Raw genomic sequence first — 18,643 nt, 5'->3', positions numbered from 1 at the left:
GCTGGAGAGGGTGCGAGGAGGATCACAAGCCGAGGCAAACAGGACGTGATCGCGACCCTACGAAGGCACCATATACGTGGATAGGGTAGAAGCCTACGAAAGTAGCAACCCCCGTTACCAGAGGAGCGTATCATGTTTGGCCGCGGTGCTGCTCGATCCGGTCCGAGATCTGGATGTTTTCTCTCAGTAAGCTAGCGTCAACAGACCCCAGCAGGACTCGCGAGCTCCTTAGTCGCGAATGCAGGTCCTGGTTGGAGCGCAGGGATAGCGAGTTCTTATGAGCTTGACATTGGAGTGTCGAGGATTGAGGATGTTGGAAACGATGCTTTAAGATGTAGCAAATAGCAGACAGTGAAGCGTCAACTCTCGACCCTCCCGCAGAACACCAGCATAGTCGAAGCAACCAAACACCAGCAAAAAGTAGCGGTCTACACCCTCACCATATCTTCGCCACTACGTACCATCAACTCTATCTTCGGCATAGACTCGAACAGCATGCGTGACATGGACCTAGGGCGGAGGGTAGATTGGGCAGCAGCCCTACCTACAACGGTCGCGGTCATCATCACGGGGATCTGGTGGATGGGAGAATTGGATAGGCGACTCGGACGATTGGATGCGCGGGCTCCCTCCTCGGCGGGACAGAGGTTATGCACGAGTGTGTGCTCCGGCTGCAAACGGCGTCATACACCATCTCCAGGCAGCGTCCCCGGGAATACCTAGAAGCTTAGCTGATAAGACCATATACATACATACATACCTACATGCCTACCTATTTACCTACTAGCCGGGAAACACCGGGGCCGCCGGTGCCGCGGACGCCTTGGCTGTATTGGTGTTTTTATTTTTTCTCCTTCCTGTTTTTTACGGGCTCGATTTCGTACTTTCCTATCTAGATCAAGCTCGACATTACATTCCACGCGGCCACGTCGCGCAAGGTCCGCCTCACTTACTTGTGCTTGAGTCGCGAGTCAGGTGGCGTTTGGTTCTGATAGCATCCGCATTGCTTCTTCTGTAGATCATTGCACCAGACGCACGCACGCATGCATGCTGGTGTCCGTCCGCCGTGCATGACATCTCATCTCTCCTCCCTCCCTCTCTTTCGTTCTGGCGCGGGAACGGGCGCAGCGTTAGGTCGCGATAGGATCCAGAAGTCCGTCCTATCGCGTCGTGCCACTCAGCCGGTAGCCTGCTGATAGACCTCCTATTCGCCAATGGGGGGACCCGGTAGCGCAGAAAATCTGTCAGCGCTGTAGTGTCGTATCGGCACGCATCCGTGATTGGGCGGCCGGGTCCCCCTCCCCCCTCCCACTCCCGACGAAGGTGAACCTAGGCTGGCTGGGCTGGCTCGGCTCACATCTTGTTGGGGATTGTGGCTGCAGTGAGAAAAGCAAAGTATGCTTGATCCAGCTTAACTCCCCCCCGCGCTCGTAAGGAATCGAGATTTGGGGGTCCCCCCCCAACCAAGGACCCTGAGTTTCCTTCAGTCCCTCTCGGTCCCTCAGCCTCGACAGCCGTTGTGGAACCTTCTACTTACTTCTAACGAGAATGGGTTACTCAAGTCAAGCTTCGCAGCTTTGTGCCGGCAGCGACAGAGCTAAGGATTTGGCGTAGGTGGGATAATGCTACATGGCTTACATACGCTACGTCATCAGATCTTGGATCTTTCGTGCTGGGAGTGATATCTTACAACCAAAGTCAGCTATGTAGCGTCATTCCCACTTTATATGATCGGTCTCGATATGCGAATAATTGTAGGCAAGGCGTAGTAATGTTTAATCGTATAGGTACTAGAAACCCGTCTCGTCACGTAACCCGAATTCACTAGTCAGTTTCACGGGTTTTGCATAGAAATATGACGGTATGCTGTTGTGTTTCTGATAGGTCTATACTTTGTGTAACCGTCAACAAAGGTTTCGGAAATATCACGAAACTTGGGATTTAGAAGATATCCATGTCCTGTGTTCGAGACTCAACTTGTCCTGTTACTCTACTACTCAGTCGTGAAACAACATGTTTTACCTTCCAGCTGATTTTCATGCCCAAGAACCTAACTGTCGACCCGAGTAATACCCAGGCAGAAAATATGCTACAATAGCCTCGTAGGACAACCATGCTGTAGCCCTGCCTCAGCATGACTCAGATATTGATTATTCTATTGCTATTTATGTAATTAATGATTGGTTGTCTTTTATTTTTCGCGATTACACGTCGACTCTAACACTGAGAGTGTAGTACATGTATTAAGAATTTCAAGAATTTTCTCAATACATCTTTAGGTAAAATATTTCGAAGACCAAATATAGCAAAGAATCATTAAATAAAACAGCTATCGTACTTCATAGAATAACTGGATGAGTAGGTGCCTACTTGTGTTTGAAAATCTCCTAAATTATCCCCCGAAACCCCCTTTTTGTCCTGCCCCTTTTAGCTTCAACTATCTTCTCAATCAACCTACCCTCTTTTCAACAAGACTCTAATCATCACAAACAATATGTGTATGTAGAGTAATTTCAATTACAAGAATCGATACTTTCATATCAACTAAGTTCAACACTATTCTTGTTACCATATAATTTACTCGGCACTCGGTCATCAAGTTGGAGGTTTGCTGCGCACACGTGATGGTATTGTAAGCCAACACATCGCTTCCAAAACAAGATACAGATTTGTTTGTTCGACACTCGCTGTCAAAGATTCAAGGCAGACCGTGTTTGGCAAGAACTTAGACAGATGACGTTGTATTTCAATGATGATTGTTTTCATATCATGCCGTGCAACTTTCCCCAAAACCTTCTTTCTTCCAAGTAACTCATTGAACTTGGATAACTTGCGAAAATGTACCGGCAGGAATCCTTCTAGAACAGGTTACCAAGTTCTTGATTGAATGCTGAAGGTTCACGAGATTCCTGTTCGGTCACGAAGGGTGTAAGGGAGATGATCATGCCAGGGAGGGCAGTTGAGCCGGTGAAGTTGTAGGTGTAGGTTTTTAGGTGTAGTTGAAATCCTGTCTGCCAACTAAATCTGACAGCCAAGGGTCCCAGGATGTTGACGTTATGGTGTATTCAAATCAAGGATTGAAAGAGACTAGTTAAGCGGCTCGATCTAAAAGTTGGGTTAGGTAAGAGTTGATCGCGAACAGCGTGGACCTCGTATATAGATTTTGTCGCAAGGGGTATATTCCGTGAAACGTTTCTCAAAATAGTACCTAGGTAAAAGATAGATAACCATAAGTGTTCTCGACATTACCTATACACCGCTTTACACCTGCTGTTATTTGGTTACGCCAAGAATCATTCTCTTTCTATGTCACGGAGTTACCTACAGCAAGTACGTTGATGTTTTCGTATGCCGTTACGAGAAAATACCCATATAACGGGTAAAATGGGGAGAGATAGGACAAGTAATAGTATTCGCATATCAATAAAGAAAATCAAATAAAAACAAAGATGTCCTAAATGGTGTTGATGATGCTGTTCAGAAATCTGGATGGTCGACCCTTGACCCACCCCCCCTTAATAAAGTCCCGTAAAGCTGCAAGCCAATGTCGACGTGTGCAGGTTGCCCGTGATACCATCATCATTCACCCCTGTAGACCGTGGTCTCACAACATCCGGGAATACAAGATTGTGGCGAAAGGGTTGGCAGCCCAAGCGGCCCCGAGGTCATGATGATGTTGCCACGGGATGAGCGTTGGGCTCGTGTTAATTGATTTTAGTTGTTATTAGTTGATGTTAGTGTGCTACTGAAACAAACCGCCTTGAATGTTTGAAAAGTACTTAACATCTTGATATTTCCCGCCCTGTTTCCTTCGACTCCACGAGTTCTCTATCTTAGAAGCGATACTAGGAAGAACTGCTTAAGAACTGTTTATTGGGGTAGATTCTAGAACCTGTTCTTTTAGTCGTACTAAGTTCCATCATATTCTCCAACTGTTCAGAGTTCAAACTCTATTCTGGCCACTCACCTGCCATTCTCCAAGCCATCTTCCAAGTCTGCGCCCGCTCTGCCACTTACAGCGCCCACTTACACTGCCCCCCTGTCCCCGGCCAAAGCCGAAACCCTGCAGACACGACCTTATCGATAAATTAGCGTCACCAAAATCGAACGAGAATCCGGTTTAGATAGCCGTAGACTTCTGTGACGTAAGGGACATCGCGATCACCACCCTGTCTCGTCACTTCCATATCTAGATCCTCATCCCCGCCATGTGGTATTACACTTCTACAGGTTAGCTTTTCTATTATTTCTCAACCATCAACCATAAAAAGAACTTAACGCTTTATCCGCCCATATATTCCATCTCCATCCAATAGCATACCTGCATCAATATTATCTATTGCATCTATTGCTTCCATCGCACCTATTGCATTGCATCAAAAGGCCTAACAAGATGTCAACCTATTACGTAGCACCCCGCGAGAAGCGCTATCACAAATACAAGAAGGTGCTATACCTAGAACCACCTATCAACGGAAGCAAAACCGTCCGCACGCGAGTCACCACTATTGTTCCTCCTCCGGCACCCGCACCAATACCATCACCGCCTCCTGTCCGAGTGCTGCCTGAACCCAGACACACACCACCACCGCCTGTCATCGTCGAGCCTCTCCCACCTCCACCACCAGCACCCGCGCCAATGCCAATGCCAGCGCCGATGCCCTGTCTGCCCTACCCAGAGTCCGAGCACGACACGGAGATCGACGTCATCGCAGTCGACGTAGACGCGGACCAAGAATCCACCGTATACTCCAAATCATCTAAATCATCGACCAAGAGCTCGCGGTCAAAGAGCTCATCTCGAAGCTCCAAGTCCTCCCACAGCAGCGGCCGCAGACATAGCCACGAGCGCGAGGTGTACATTGAGCGAGAGCGTCTCGTGCCCGTCCGCGTCCCCGTGCCGTATCACGTGCACCACGTCGAGATCGAGCAGCCCCAGCAGCAGGACAGCTTCCGGTATATCGAGGCACCAAGACGGTACGAGCCCCCGAGGCGACGGAGCGAGGACCACGAGATCGTCATTGAAGATCACCGACACCGGAAGTATATCCGAGACGGCTGAACAATCGGTTTTCCATTGATTCGGCTTGTGACAATATACTTCCTATCTACTACTTGTTCGAATCTTGTTTAAATATACACGGGAAGGAGTTTTTGAGACGCTTTGTTAAGATTGACATGAAACTATGAGGATGGACGACGGCGCACCGAGATGACGAGACATGTATAAGGCAAGGCGACTTGGGTCACAGAAGGGTTAATGGAAACGCGGAGTTTGGAATACATTTTTGGTTCATCTGTACACATCTATGAACATACTGATTTTGGGGCAGAGCGGAGCGGAGTTTCCTACTAGGTAATATTCCTAATGTATATTACGGAGCAACCTTACCATCTAGGATATCGTGGTGGGAGTTGTTGCTCTGTGGTCAAGGCTAAGGCTACTTAGGTAGTATTGGTGGTTTCTAATAATCAGTCAATCCCTGACTTGTTCTAACAAACAAATTATACACATCCACAACTTTTCTATTGGTGATACAAGCCACGAAATAGCACCCATCTAAATCATGGAAATAGATGCACTTTCCTACGAACCAAGATCTAAAACAATAGATCATGACACACTTCAGCCATCCAGAAGAACACACAATCACCACGAGAGCCAAGTCCTATCATCTCAACTATGCCGACAATTAAGTATATTCGGTACTACTAATTTTAATATCGCGGAGTTTTAACGTAGTATTCTACACAAGAATCAGAGCTGGATGGGTATTCCAAAAACCGCCCACGGAACGAGCGCCGTATACATCGTCCCCATCGTACGGTACGGTTCGTCTATATCTCTAACATGCATTCCTCCCATATATATCCTCTAACTATATCCATTACGCATCCAACACATTCATATCCTTTCAACATGATAGATATTATCGATCAAGAGCCTGGCTCTGGCACTATAATTACGAAACCGATTAGCACACATATATCAGAGGGGGAATAATAGTAGGGGCGAACTTACCATATGCCAATAAACGCCCTTCTTCCTCAGTAGCTCAACATGGCTCCCCTTCTCCAACACCTTACCCTCACCCAACACGAAGATAATATCAGCATTCTGCACTGTCGCCAGCCTATGCGCCACAACAACCATCGTGCGTCCCGCAGCCGCACGTTCAAAAGCGCTTTGAACCAGCTTCTCGCTCTCAGAGTCAAGACTACTCGTCGCCTCATCAAGCAGCAGTACATCCGGGTGTCGAATAAGCGCGCGAGCAATAGCAATCCGTTGCTTCTGTCCGCCCGAAAGCGAAACCCCGCGACTGCCAATCTCGGTATTATACCCATCGGGCAGAGACACGATGAAGTCGTGAATACTCGCATCGCGACACGCAGCATGTAACTCCGCGTCGGTAACCACATTTGGGTCCACGCCCAACAGAACATTATCCCGAAGCGTGCCCTGGAAAAGAGTCGGTTCCTGCGCGACGAGGGATAAGTGGCGGCGATAATCGTACACATTGACGCCGGTGATATCCGTGCCGTTCGCGAGGATCTGCCCGCGGTGGACGTCGTAGAACCTCTCTAATAAAGAAATAATGCTCGTCTTACCGCACCCGGATGCGCCGACGAGGGCGGCGAATTGGCCTTTTTCGATAGTGAGGTTTAGGCCTTTGAAGATCGATACGTTGCGCGATGGGTACTTGAAGTGCACGTCCCGTAGCTCGATCTTGATACCCCCGCGCGTGTCGGCGATCTGCGCTTTCTTTTCCCCAAGGTCCCGCGTTCGCGATTCGCGGATGCTGAGGATGCGGTTTGCGGCGGCGGAGGCTTGCGCTGCGTTGGGGCCGAAGCTAAAGCCTTGGCCAGCGGCTTCGGCGCCGTTGATTACTGTGGGCGGTTAGCGGGCATTTTTTTTCCGTGGGGAGGGTGGTTGTGGCGAGTGGTGTGTGACTTACCAGCCATATAGCAGACCAGGAACTGCAGGACGTTGTACTCCCGCGAGGCCAGCAGCGTGCCTCCGTACCATAATATGAGAGCCTGACAGGCCATACTAACGCTGTCCGAGAAAGCGAACACCAGCGTTCTCCATATCGACTTCTTATAGGCATGCGAAACGTGGTGGTTGAGCAGGCCGTCGTATCGGGTGCAGATCGTGTCCTCGAGGGTGAGCGAAGAGACGGTGCGGAAGGCGGCGATGGCTTCGGCGGCGAATTTCGACGACTCGGCGAAAACTTCAGCGTACATCTGCTCGAACTCCAATTCGTACTTGAACCGAAAATAGCCGGCAATGAGTCCGATCGGCATCGTCACACATGTGGCGACGAGGGCGAGCTTCCAGCCGAAGGCGAATGATATAGCTAAAGACCCGATGAGGGTGAAGAACCTATATATCTCCAAGTTAATAATGCGGTCGGTGCAGTTGGTAAGAAATAAACAAAGGGTATACGTACGAGTTATACACCATAGCCATGTTTAAGCCCAGGAGTTCCTCCAATTGTTTCGGATCACCCCCGACACGCGCTGTCAGCGAACCGGTTGAGTTCTGCTCCTCATCAAAGAATGAAGTTTTCTGGTAGATGATACCCTCAAAATATTGCTGTCGGTATATATTGGAGATATACTGTATTCAGATGGTTACAACGATTGTATGTTAAGCTAGTAAAGGGGTAGGGTACTTACGAAAGCCAAGTTGCTCGCGACGTACCCGAGGACGAAATAAGCAAGACCTGTAGCTATGGCGAGTACCACCCACATCAAGGACCAGAAATTAGCTTCGGATGTGAATTTAGGTAAGTCGTCGACATAGGTGAAGATGACAATGATCTGTCCGAAGAGGTACGCTTGCATTGGGGTTGAAGCTGGTGTCAATAGTTAGACTAACGTTCAACATGACCAAGGGTATGTTAGAACAACTTACCGGCCGTACACATAGCAGCCAAAATCGTAACTGCATAGAATGGGAAGCGAGACCGTTGCTCGTACAGCAGCCGTCCGAAACTTCCAAAGAGCCCCTGCTTCTTATAGCCCGGCGGCCCTGGCGCGTTAGCCACGGTATCAGAGTAGGCAACGCTCTTCTCGCGAGTAAGAATCGCTGCCATGTCCTCTTCTTCCGGCTCATCAGAGTCGCCAGCTTCCGTGGGCTCACCGAGCGAAAGCTGTTGTGCGTGGACGAGACCATAGTAGACTCCCATATCATCCTCCAGGAGGGATTCATGGGTGCCCTTCTCAACGACCTTGCCTCTTTGTAGGACCACGATAGTATCTGCTTTCTTAATGGTCGAGAGTCGATGGGCGATAGTAATCGTCGTTCGGCCCTGGGACACCTTATCAAGAGCTGCTTGAACAATACGTTCGCCTCGGACATCGATCGCGGATGTAGCCTCGTCGAGGATAAGAATCTTCGGCCTCTTGATGACCGCTCGAGCAATACAAATTCGTTGACGTTGTCCTCCAGAAAGTTTTGTGCCGTTTTCGCCGACAAGAGTTTCGTAACGGTCCGGGAGTCGATCGATGAATTCGTCGGCGAACGCCTCTTTACAAGCCTCTCTCACTAGCTCTTTTTTGCGTTCTTCCGACTCGTGTTCGAATTCAGATCCTATCAACCCATGTGCGACGTTATTGTAGATGGTATCATTGAATAGAAAAGGCTCTTGTTGTACGAGCCCGATCTGAGACCTCCACCATCTCAAATGGATCTCGTCTAGCTCGTGGCCACTCGTCGATATCGATCCCCTTAACTTTACAATCGGACCAGTTTCAACTTCGGCGGGGGCTTCATCATCTGAGTCATCGCTCTTCTTCTTCTTTTTGCCTTTATTCTTCTTCTTCGCCTCTTGCTTCTTTTTCTCATCTTTCTCGATAGCCTTTGCGATGATGTATTGGTCGCGTAGAGTGTACCATCGTTCTATTAGTCCGATTATTGTACTCTTACCTGATCCCGAAGGTCCAACAATAGCCGTGATTTTCCCAGCCTCGATCCTAAGGTTGAGTTGATCCAGAACTCGAACATGTGGCCGACTCGGGTATGCGAAATCCACCCCCTTAAATACAATGTCGTCGGTCGCAGAAACATCCGGCTCGGTAAGCTTGCCAATATTCGGTCGAGGGGCATCGATAACTGTGAAGAACTCGCAGGCAGCCACCGTAGCCTTGCCGATTGCGATGAGCGGCGTCGAGATACGTTCGATAGAAATAACCATCATCATGACCGACATAAGCACGACGATGATAGTCCCCACATCATGAAGCCGACCTTCAACATACGATTTAGACCCGTACCAAAACGCAAGACCAAAAGCAGCATTGAACGCGAAGAAGATCAGGGAAAATTGCGCGGCCAGAAGGGGCGTCGTCCTCTGCCCATGTTTCTTCGCCGCTTCGGCCCAGATGGAGAATTTCTTAGCAACTTGAGACTCAGCACCGCATGCGACGACCATACGGATAGCCGAGAAAGCTTCGCTAGCGATAGAGGACGATTTAGTTTCGGCCTTGGTAACCCTGCTCGTTCCTTTGACGTAAAATGGGATTATGATGCCCACGGTAAGCATAATGAAGAGGATGACGGAACACGTAACTAGAGCCAGGGCCCAATTGTACACGAAAGCGATGACGGTAGCAGCAATTATCATCACGACAAATTCGACAAAGGTACCGAGCTTCTCTGAAATACCCAATTGCAGCGTGTTCGCCGTGGTTGTAATCGTCCCTGCGGCCGCACCAGGGGGCATCGAGTCAAGAACATGAATCGTTTGGCCAAACAGGCAGCGGAGGTAGTCAAGTCTGATTCCAGCGGACATCCGAATACCAATTAAACGATAACAAAACTGCGTCCATGAGTAGATATCCTAGGTGTAAGTAGCAGTTTGGAAGGTGTGATACCTTATTAATGTAAGTCAAGACGAATCTCCCGATAAACAGGTAGAATACGTATAATCTTGTTATCCGAGACATCAGCGGCCCATACAGAAGAACGATCCTTGCTTAGACTTACGCATTTTTATTAAGAGATGCCCGAAATTCGGCTTCGGATAGAGAAGAGACGGGAAGAAAGTAGCCACTGAAGTTGCCGACCAATGCGCCTGATGATTGATGAGCATATAAGTACTGGGTATCTTAGTTAAGGTCTTACCGAATACAACATTCATCAACGGAAGAGTCTTTGGGATGGGCAAGTTGTTAGTCTATCAGTCTTTCATGGGGAGTGATATAACAAGAACACATACGACACCCGAACCGGCGGCTGCCAGGACCGCGGCCACGAGAAGAACGAAGTCCCACGGCTTAGCATATTTAAAGACTCTCTATCCCGACGTCAGCAATGTCTTCATATGTAGGTAGGTATAGTTCCGAAGACAACTAACGATATAGTCACCAAAAGCGGCCTCCCTCTCCGGACGGACTTTGGCGTCGCGTCTCGCCTTTTCTTCTTCGCTTATAGGCGGCTTTTCGCTGAAGCCGCCGGGGCTCATGACCCCATTTGGCTCTTTCGAATCTGACTTCATGCTGAACAGGATGCCATATAGCGACGAGTTTTGTTTACCTGCGACGGTATCCCGACAACAAAAACTCAAAGAGGACTTCTTTTTTTAATGTATGGTCTTCAATTCAGCAGCCTTAGAAAGACAAAGGGCGCCAAGTGATGCCTCAGGAGCAAGACGTAGTTGAAACGGCAGGCAGCAAGATTAACGTTATCTTATACACATAATCATACAGTAGCAGCCTCATCCATTACGTCGATCGGAAAACCTTGAATGGCAGAATGTCATCGGCCGTGGTGTGCTTAGGCCAAGAATGCGGAATCGAAGCAACGCGAAGACAAGACAAGAAAGACAGGAGACGGGATAGAATTACCAGAGAACATCCATGATATTTCAATTTCTGGTAACGGTTTACCCGATCAACAACAAACCCCCCGTAGAGATCAGTGATTTCCTAGATCTATCCAAAAGTCCAGACCAATCATCGTGTTTCCGTTTCGTATTTGCTTATGCGAATACGGCGCATTTAAGGATGGGGCGACGTTTTAACTCGGGGGCATCTAAGGGTCCGAGACCCTGGTATAACTGCTACCTAGCAGCCTACCTAGAACGCTGTAATTTAGCTGGCCAGGCTCTTACATACCTGGTAAGGCAGACATTATTATCCTCATTCGTAAGGAACTAACTGCAACCAACCCCTGCACTAATGTCCCGGGCGAAGATTTGTAGATCTGGACCTTATGCAAGCTTGATAACTTAATCAGGCATCAAGATCAGGAATCCCTACGCGATGGATATCCATAGGGATCTCTATTCAGCCTCATATATCCCTTTGTTTTTTTGTTGTTGGTTTTTTCTTCAATTGGAGAAGTTGATGTCTTAATTGTTGAACAATCTACAAATAGGAAAACGAAAGAGACTTAGTCTAGTATTCCAAACAGGCAATAGTGAGACGCAACACATTACAGTTCAGCTCGAACCCACTGTCGTTTATGAATAACCTAATTTGAACAAACGTTATTATTATTACATACCGCCTCGCTTCGCTAGTACTTCCTTCCACACACCTAAGGATCAAGCCACATCGGACCCGCGCCGTGGGGTTGCAGAATCTCACAGGTAGGAAGGTAGGACGAAGCGCAACTTGATTAAAAAAAAGAAGATAGGTCCTTACAGTGAGTCAGAACCTTGGAAGTTGTGTCATAAGATCGGGAGCCTATCAGCACAGTTATAAATGCGCACATGGGCGGCGTATGGCTCCCGAGACACTACCCCCATTAACCGTATATTAAGTGCCGATACATACATACAGGTGTCTCTACTTGACGCATACGCCGTATCCAGCCTGCATCCCGGTGCGCCCCCCGCTAGCATTTCAAGTGTGGCTCACCTACGTCGCCAAGAGTATGTAGGACTGTATTATGATTTTCAGGGAGTCATGGTACCTAGTCTACTAGTGCACCGCAACATCGATTAGAAAGCGAAGTGACAATACGTGGAATTCTATAGCAATTGAGAGAAGTGCTCGAACTCCATGCTCTTGCATACGTCAATTATGGAAGTTCGATCGCTCGCAATGTTACGAAACCGGCAATTTTTCGCGATCATGCACACCGGGCTATTAGTATGGTTATCTTGGTTCTGGGTATGTAATTCGTCGATCACCCGCTATCAGGGGGGAAAGTTGGAGAACCTCGCTTCGTCGACACAAGATTGTAGAAGAAACACAAATCGCAATTCGGCAGGCTATAATTATAACTCGAAGGGAATATCATTGCTTTTCTATCATGATATAGGTAGCAGAGTTCATCAATAATCCGGCGCCCCCCAATCCGTGGTTCCCAGCAATGAAGACTAAGAAAGAGACCTTATTTTCGTTCCATGTGCCGAGCTCGGCATTCTGACATGCCCCTCGCCCGTAGTCTAAGAAGTAAGATCACGCATGTCGACGGATATCGTCGGTGAAATATCAAAATCAGCTAGTAACGGAGGATATCAGTTATTATCCTATGTAAATCTACCACCAACGCTGCCTTGATACCTGTTGTCGCTAAATCACTATGCTGATATCTACTTACAACTTGTTAGGGGGAGCGGCCGACGTCATCGGCCACTGGTAACCTGTCGCGTCGCTAAACTTGTACCCATAAGACGACGTGAAGTCATCTAGGACAGCCGGTCCTCGAGATCCTAAGAGGAAAGTCAGCACGTGTTTTACGATTCATACGATACTCGGGTCTTCCAACTCACCATAGGGGTACTCCATCGGGATAATTTCCTTGTTATCATCAAGGTAGTGTAATAGTGGTGTGAAGATTCTCCAGCTAGCGTCGAGTTCGTCGTCTCTGACAAAGTTGGAGTGGTCGCCCTTGAGGGCATCCAAGATCAGCGATTCGTAGGCCTCGGGGATCTTAAGATCCGAGAATCGTCGCCTGTAAGTCAAGTCGAGCTCCGTCACGACCGTCTGCATGCTTAATCCGGGTAGCTTAGAGTTCATTTTAATATAAACACTCTCGTTTGGTTGGATACGCATGACCAATTCGTTCCGAGGAATGTCCTTGAAGATACCACTAGTAACATCCTTGAACTGAATTCGGATCTCGGTCTTTTGTTCGTTCAGAGCTTTTCCAGCCTTCATGATGAATGGTACACCATCCCATCGCTCATTCTTTATGTATGCGACTAGAGCGCAAAAGGTCGGGCAGCGCGAATCCTTGGGAACGGTGTCATCCTCCTTGTAAGAAGGCTTGCTGCCATCGAGAGATTTTCCGTACTGACCGATAATAACATTCTTCGGCTCGATAGCAGGGATACCTCGAAGTACACGGACCTTCTCATCACGAATATCTTCGGCCGAGAAAGAGATAGGTCGCTCCATAGCCAAAAGCGTCAAAACCTGGAGTAAATGGTTTTGCATAACATCTCGAATGATACCAAACTCGTCGAAGTACCCACCACGACCCTCGGTACCAAAAGGCTCTTTGAAGGTGATTTGAACATTGTCGATGTGGTGTCGGTTCCAGGTAGCGCCGAAGAATTCGTTACCGAACCGAAGAATAAGAATATTCTTCACCATCTCCTTACCAAGGTAGTGGTCGATACGGAAGAGCTCATCCTCTTTCCAGTCCGGCTCCAAAGACCTCTGTAGCTCACGAGAGCTGGCAAGATCCTTTCCGAAAGGCTTCTCGACCTAGTTACAAAAGAAAAATCAAAGTTAACGAGATATACTTTCAATACCGGGCACAGGGCACAATGTCGCCTTACAATAACTCGCGCAATGCCTCTAGATGGGTAGCAGCATCTCTTTAGGTGCTGGGAGACGATAGTGAAGACGCTCGGGGGAAGAGCCATGTAGAACAGGCGATGTGTCTCTTTTCGGCCGTCTTCGAGCTTTTCGAGATGCGCATTGAGGTTCAAGAAAGAGTCGTCCTGGTCATATTGACCAGACACATAACTGCAGTGTGCACAGAACTCTGCTAGCTGCTTCTCTAGATCCTTAGTAGGAGTCTTGATGTATGACTTGACTCTCTTGAGGTATTCCTCGTGGTCCATCTTCGTTCGCGCATATCCGACGATCTTGACATCTTTCGGCAGGAATTGATTGCGGTACTTGAGGGATTGTTAGTTCTCGAGCTGCTAGGTATCTAAGTAAGTAGGTTAGATCAAGCATGTGTACTCACAAGGCCAAAAAGTGCAGGGAACTATAAAATATTTGTTAGCTACTGAAACATCAAAGGCAGCAAGGTCGGCGAAGGAATGGTAATGGATGGCATGTGATTCCTACATACCGTCTTCTTCTTTGCAAGATCTCCCGAAGCACCGAGGACCACGATAACCGTGTTATCCTTAAGCTCCATGGAACTGTTAAGAGGTCTGTTAGTATGGTAAACGACAAGTGTTTGATCCAATCCCCCTTTCTGCACGCGATTCTTGGGCCTCTTGGGCTTTCCAGCGAAAACCGGAGCTCGCTCAACAAAAGCTCTCGAAAAAAGCGCGAGCTTGATAGTTGGGAAATGACGATGAATAGCGGGGCTGGCGCGGGGTATTAAGAGCTTACCTTGCTGCTGAATCCATTGTGTGAAGTTCGCCTATGAGCTGAGAAATAGTTGCAAAAGAAGAAAGGCGAGAACAATAAATGGGAAAGAGAGAGAAAAAGGTAAGTAAGGGGAAGTAATATGGAAAGAGATCAGGTGAAGGTAAAGTGACCAGGTCGTTGGAAGAACCTTGGAAGTTTGGGGGTATGAACGGGACGGACGGAGTTGAAGGCGCTGGTCGCTGGTCGCTGCAAGTAGGTCGTTGTTAAGACCGATCTGAGATGGGCTTGGCTACACAAGCTACCCAGGCTACACAGATCCTGACTGGCTGGTCTGGTTGATGTGGGTAAGACCTAAGCTCCAAAAGGAGTTAACAATCTTATTCCTACAGTCTGATTTATAAGAACCCGCGGGATTCTCTAAACTCTTTTCGGATACCAATGGCTTTGAATTCCATATAAGGTTATAGAAACTTCACCTGTCAGCTCTGTGTAGCTCTTGCTGTCTGAGATGCTTTTTAGCTTCAATATTTCTAGCTGAGACAATAATTAAGCATAATTTGAGTTTTATAGGTACAATCTTATAACAGGCTACATAAGGAGGTAGGCACTCATGTATCACGTACGTATGTCTTTTAGACAATATGACGGATGTGATGGCTAACTCCATGCATAGTCTTCAAGTAACGCACGTAACTAACTACACACAGCTTTAATTTATTTATTGTCAAGATGTATTAATAGGAATGACCCAGGGCCAATAGACATCTAAGATAGAAAGGGAAATGCCTAATCAGGGTTGAAAGTTGAAACTGACTGTAGCAATAGCAAACTACTGTACCCACACAAGTTAAATGGCCGAATACAGTATCATATTCCTTAGTGGAGGGGCTTACTCAGACCACTCCCTTCCAAAGTTCAGTCCCTTGCGGCGGCTTGGACGAGCAGCATGAGCTATCTGAGCATTACGTAGAAGCTTGCCTTTAATAGCGACGGGAAGCAAACTTATTGGCGGAGAGAAGGTCAAGGTTGCGCCGACCGCGGGGTAATTCATTGGACTTAGTGAACGACCCAACCGAGCTCGGGAGAATGAGCGCACCGCCTCTTGTTTAGAAACCGTGCCTGGAGGATGACCTTGGCACTCAGTAGGTAGGTTAGTAGCTACCTAGGTTTTCCCTTCTCACATTTTAACTTGTTCTTTATTTACTTAGGTATCTACTTAGCCAATGATAAAAGCCTATTTTTCTCTTCCAGGTATAACTCTTTGTCTTCTTTCGTATTTTCCGGCTTTTCCAAAAGAGATGAGAATTTGAAATTATCAGGTATAGTAACGGTTACAGTGGGATGGTAGATAATAGTTGCAGACCGAACGCCCACACCCACACAAATTGTGTGAGGGATTATTGATCGACTAGTAATGAGACAGGAAAAGAATCCGCCCCGTGCCGCCGTCGTCACACAGCAGCCGCGGCACAGCTATTTACAGGGTGATTTGTGGTAATACATGCAAATCAGTAACGAAGATGAACGTGGCATTAAATAGTCTTCGCTAATGTCTAAAGACTTTTTTGCCTCTCGGGATTCGGTACGAATGATACAAGAGTCTGTATATGCCCGAATATAGCCGCTAAGTAGGTACCTTTTAAACAGAAGTGACAGGATCGTATATAGCACTGTTGAAGAATAGAATCAATATAAGATATTTACTTGCATATTATAAAGGATCAACCATAAACGCCGGGTCTTCCCTGCGCGTCAGCCGGAACTCGTTGCTTCTGTGTAAGGGCGAGATGGATAGATATTTCTAGAAAAACAGGCTAAGATATGCGGTAAGGATGCCTACCTAAGATCTCAACCAGCTTACATCCAGGAGCCGTAGACGTGCAGTATCGTTGTGGGGTTAAGAACCTTGAAAGTCGCTTCAGAAAGCTTAGACTAGGGGATTGACTTAACTCCGACTTAGAGATAATTGATCAGGAGTATAAATATCCCCTACACAATGCAACTTTCAGCTTCGCTCTCATCTGAAAGAATCCTATGTCAGATGCATGATGGGTTTGCGTTCCAAAGAGGAGGTAATATTGAGTTGTCTATGCAATCCATGAGACCATCAACATTAATATGTAGAATCTAGATGAAGTTTTGTTTATTCGGCTTTTTGACTCAGCCAAGCCGATCTAATTTGAGTTGTAGGTGATATTGTTAATGCCTATCCATTGGACTTGCTTTCTGGCTTCACCTTTTGATTTCCAAGCTCCATCCAGTCTTTCCGAATTTCTTACTAAGGCTATCATCTCCGCTTATCGGCGGTGCTTATCTAAGACTTTTATCGGGTCCTCTTGACCCCCATAAAATAGACCCCCACATTACAAGTTGGAGTTCTATCTTCCAAGCCACAGGTGGCTACCAATCAAAAATCCACTTCTCAGCCACCGCACCAAAATAAAAATTGATTTTTTATTCTGTGGTGCCCCGTGCAGTAACAGGGCTCGCTTAACCCTTTCACACCAATCCACTACTCCAACCAACGTCCATCATCAAGCCGAACCCACTCTAAGATTTGGCCATCACAACCATCGACGACAGAAATTCGCCCAGCGCCCATAGGTCTTTTACTGCGAAAGACTTCTCCCGGATCCCAATACCCCTTTGGATTTCTGAGAGTAGTGGAACAAATCAACCAAGATGCCTTCTGAAGCAGGTCACAGATGTGAGTATCACCGTCTTCTACCAATTTAATCCGCCCGAATCGCAGTCGCGTTAAGCTCATTATTCGCGCCTCGCTTCCTTCCTTCGCATGTTTTACTCGGAAACAGACTGTATTCGTATATTTCATCATTTGCTAACTAGATTGTCTACAGTATACGTCAAGTGAGTAGCCTATGAATTATATGTCATTTACCGACTCTTCCGCGCATACAATCGAATTTCTCCGATAGCACGATTATTTTCTATCAGGATTCACGAGAGGAAACACCGAATTTGAAATGGGGTCATTCTTGAAGACGAGAGCTAGGACTAACTGGAATTGAATTTTAGGGGACGTCACCTAAGCTACCAACGTAGCCGACACACCACCCACCCTAAGACGAGTCTGATCAAGATCGAGGGTGTCGATGACACCAACGCTGCCAAGTACGTTTAGAGAATGAGCACACAATCTATCCCGTATTCTAACTATCAATCTAGCTTCTACCTTGGCAAGAAGATCGCATACGTCTACAAGGGCCAGAAGGAGATCCGAGGAACCAAGATCCGCGTGATCTGGGGCAAGGTCACCAGGCCTCACGGTACGTCTTTCCATCATTCCGTTGTTTTATTCTCGAGCGGTTACCTAATTAATAAATTCACAGGCAACTCCGGTGTTGTCCGAGCCAAGTTCGCCACCCCTCTTCCTTCCAAGTCTTTCGGCGCGTCTGTTCGTATCATGCTTTACCCCTCGTCGATATAAGATGGGTTAGGGCCGGAGTTGGTAGTGTGGAACGGTTCTCATGATTGGCTGCATATGGGTTAGGCAAGGTATAAGGCTTAAGCCTTGCGTCTAGCATCGACAAATCAAGAAAGAATACCAAAAAGAATTGCGCGGGACGTTGCGGTGAATTGCTAATTTGACACGATCTTCACATCATGAGGGAACGATCTTCCGATCCGCTATTGCTGGGGACGATTACCTCGGACTTCTCAGATAATACCTCGATTATCCAACGATCTCCTGAGGGAAAGTCCCAGGCCGGGTGGCATCGACGATTGAACTCGAAAGATGAAATAGAAGATCAGGATACTGGTGGCATACCCAATACAGAGGCACTCTTCTCATATTTACACGAAATTATGAAAAAGTGATGAACAAAAGGTCCAGTGTCCAAGCATATTGTGTGATCATGCTAGAAATCCTTCATCTATGGCCTAATAGGGTCGGTAATCTACAAAGGCAGATGGACACTAGTTGGACGCGATTTCGGTCCCTGCGGTCTCGGAACGACTTAACTTGGTTTCTCATCCCGTCTTTTGTAGTACCTAGAGTAAGCTTATATTTGGGCCATTACTAATACCACTACAGATAACCTTGGATGCATCTAATAGGTACCATGCCAGAATGAAACATTGGGAGCCTCGTGGTATCTCGAGTTCC

The 18,643-nt window shown here is 47.4% G+C and overlaps 4 protein-coding genes across 4 annotated transcripts; 2 read left to right on the top strand and 2 right to left on the bottom strand.

Moving 5' to 3' along the window:
- Nucleotides 1-3,828: 3,828 nt before the first annotated feature.
- On the top strand, nt 3,829-5,686 carry GGS22DRAFT_151713 (uncharacterized protein). Its single transcript, XM_047959543.1, has 2 exons — nt 3,829-4,230; nt 4,413-5,686. The coding sequence occupies exons 1-2, from the start codon at nt 4,209-4,211 to the stop codon at nt 5,060-5,062; spliced, it is 672 nt and encodes a 223-aa protein (XP_047824572.1). The 5' UTR covers nt 3,829-4,208; the 3' UTR covers nt 5,063-5,686.
- Nucleotides 5,687-5,834: 148 nt separating this feature from the next.
- GGS22DRAFT_17832 (P-loop containing nucleoside triphosphate hydrolase protein) lies at nt 5,835-10,682 on the bottom strand. Its single transcript, XM_047963573.1, has 11 exons — nt 10,362-10,682; nt 10,224-10,301; nt 10,130-10,157; nt 9,992-10,079; nt 9,880-9,934; nt 7,919-9,824; nt 7,681-7,859; nt 7,452-7,621; nt 6,957-7,384; nt 6,023-6,888; nt 5,835-5,957 (listed from the first exon to the last, which is right to left on the bottom strand). The coding sequence occupies exons 1-11, from the start codon at nt 10,500-10,502 to the stop codon at nt 5,931-5,933; spliced, it is 3,966 nt and encodes a 1,321-aa protein (XP_047824571.1). The 5' UTR covers nt 10,503-10,682; the 3' UTR covers nt 5,835-5,930.
- Nucleotides 10,683-12,230: 1,548 nt separating this feature from the next.
- GGS22DRAFT_151707 (glucose-6-phosphate 1-dehydrogenase) lies at nt 12,231-14,845 on the bottom strand. Its single transcript, XM_047959542.1, has 6 exons — nt 14,536-14,845; nt 14,267-14,339; nt 14,159-14,179; nt 13,743-14,087; nt 12,729-13,668; nt 12,231-12,668 (listed from the first exon to the last, which is right to left on the bottom strand). Exons 1-6 carry the CDS (start codon nt 14,550-14,552, stop codon nt 12,553-12,555), a joined length of 1,512 nt encoding a protein of 503 aa, XP_047824570.1. The 5' UTR covers nt 14,553-14,845; the 3' UTR covers nt 12,231-12,552.
- Nucleotides 14,846-17,016: 2,171 nt separating this feature from the next.
- Nucleotides 17,017-18,363, top strand: GGS22DRAFT_151703 (60S ribosomal protein L33). The gene is made up of 5 exons (XM_047959541.1): nt 17,017-17,221; nt 17,373-17,382; nt 17,551-17,646; nt 17,701-17,801; nt 17,865-18,363. Exons 1-5 carry the CDS (start codon nt 17,197-17,199, stop codon nt 17,960-17,962), a joined length of 330 nt encoding a protein of 109 aa, XP_047824569.1. The 5' UTR covers nt 17,017-17,196; the 3' UTR covers nt 17,963-18,363.
- The last annotated feature ends 280 nt before the right edge of the window (nt 18,364-18,643 follow it).

This window comes from Annulohypoxylon maeteangense (assembly GCF_022496945.1).
Source record: "Annulohypoxylon maeteangense strain CBS 123835 unplaced genomic scaffold GGS22scaffold_1, whole genome shotgun sequence".
In the NCBI taxonomy this organism is placed as follows: Eukaryota; Fungi; Ascomycota; class Sordariomycetes; order Xylariales; family Hypoxylaceae; genus Annulohypoxylon; species Annulohypoxylon maeteangense.
This window is presented reverse-complemented; position numbering and strand designations above follow the sequence as displayed.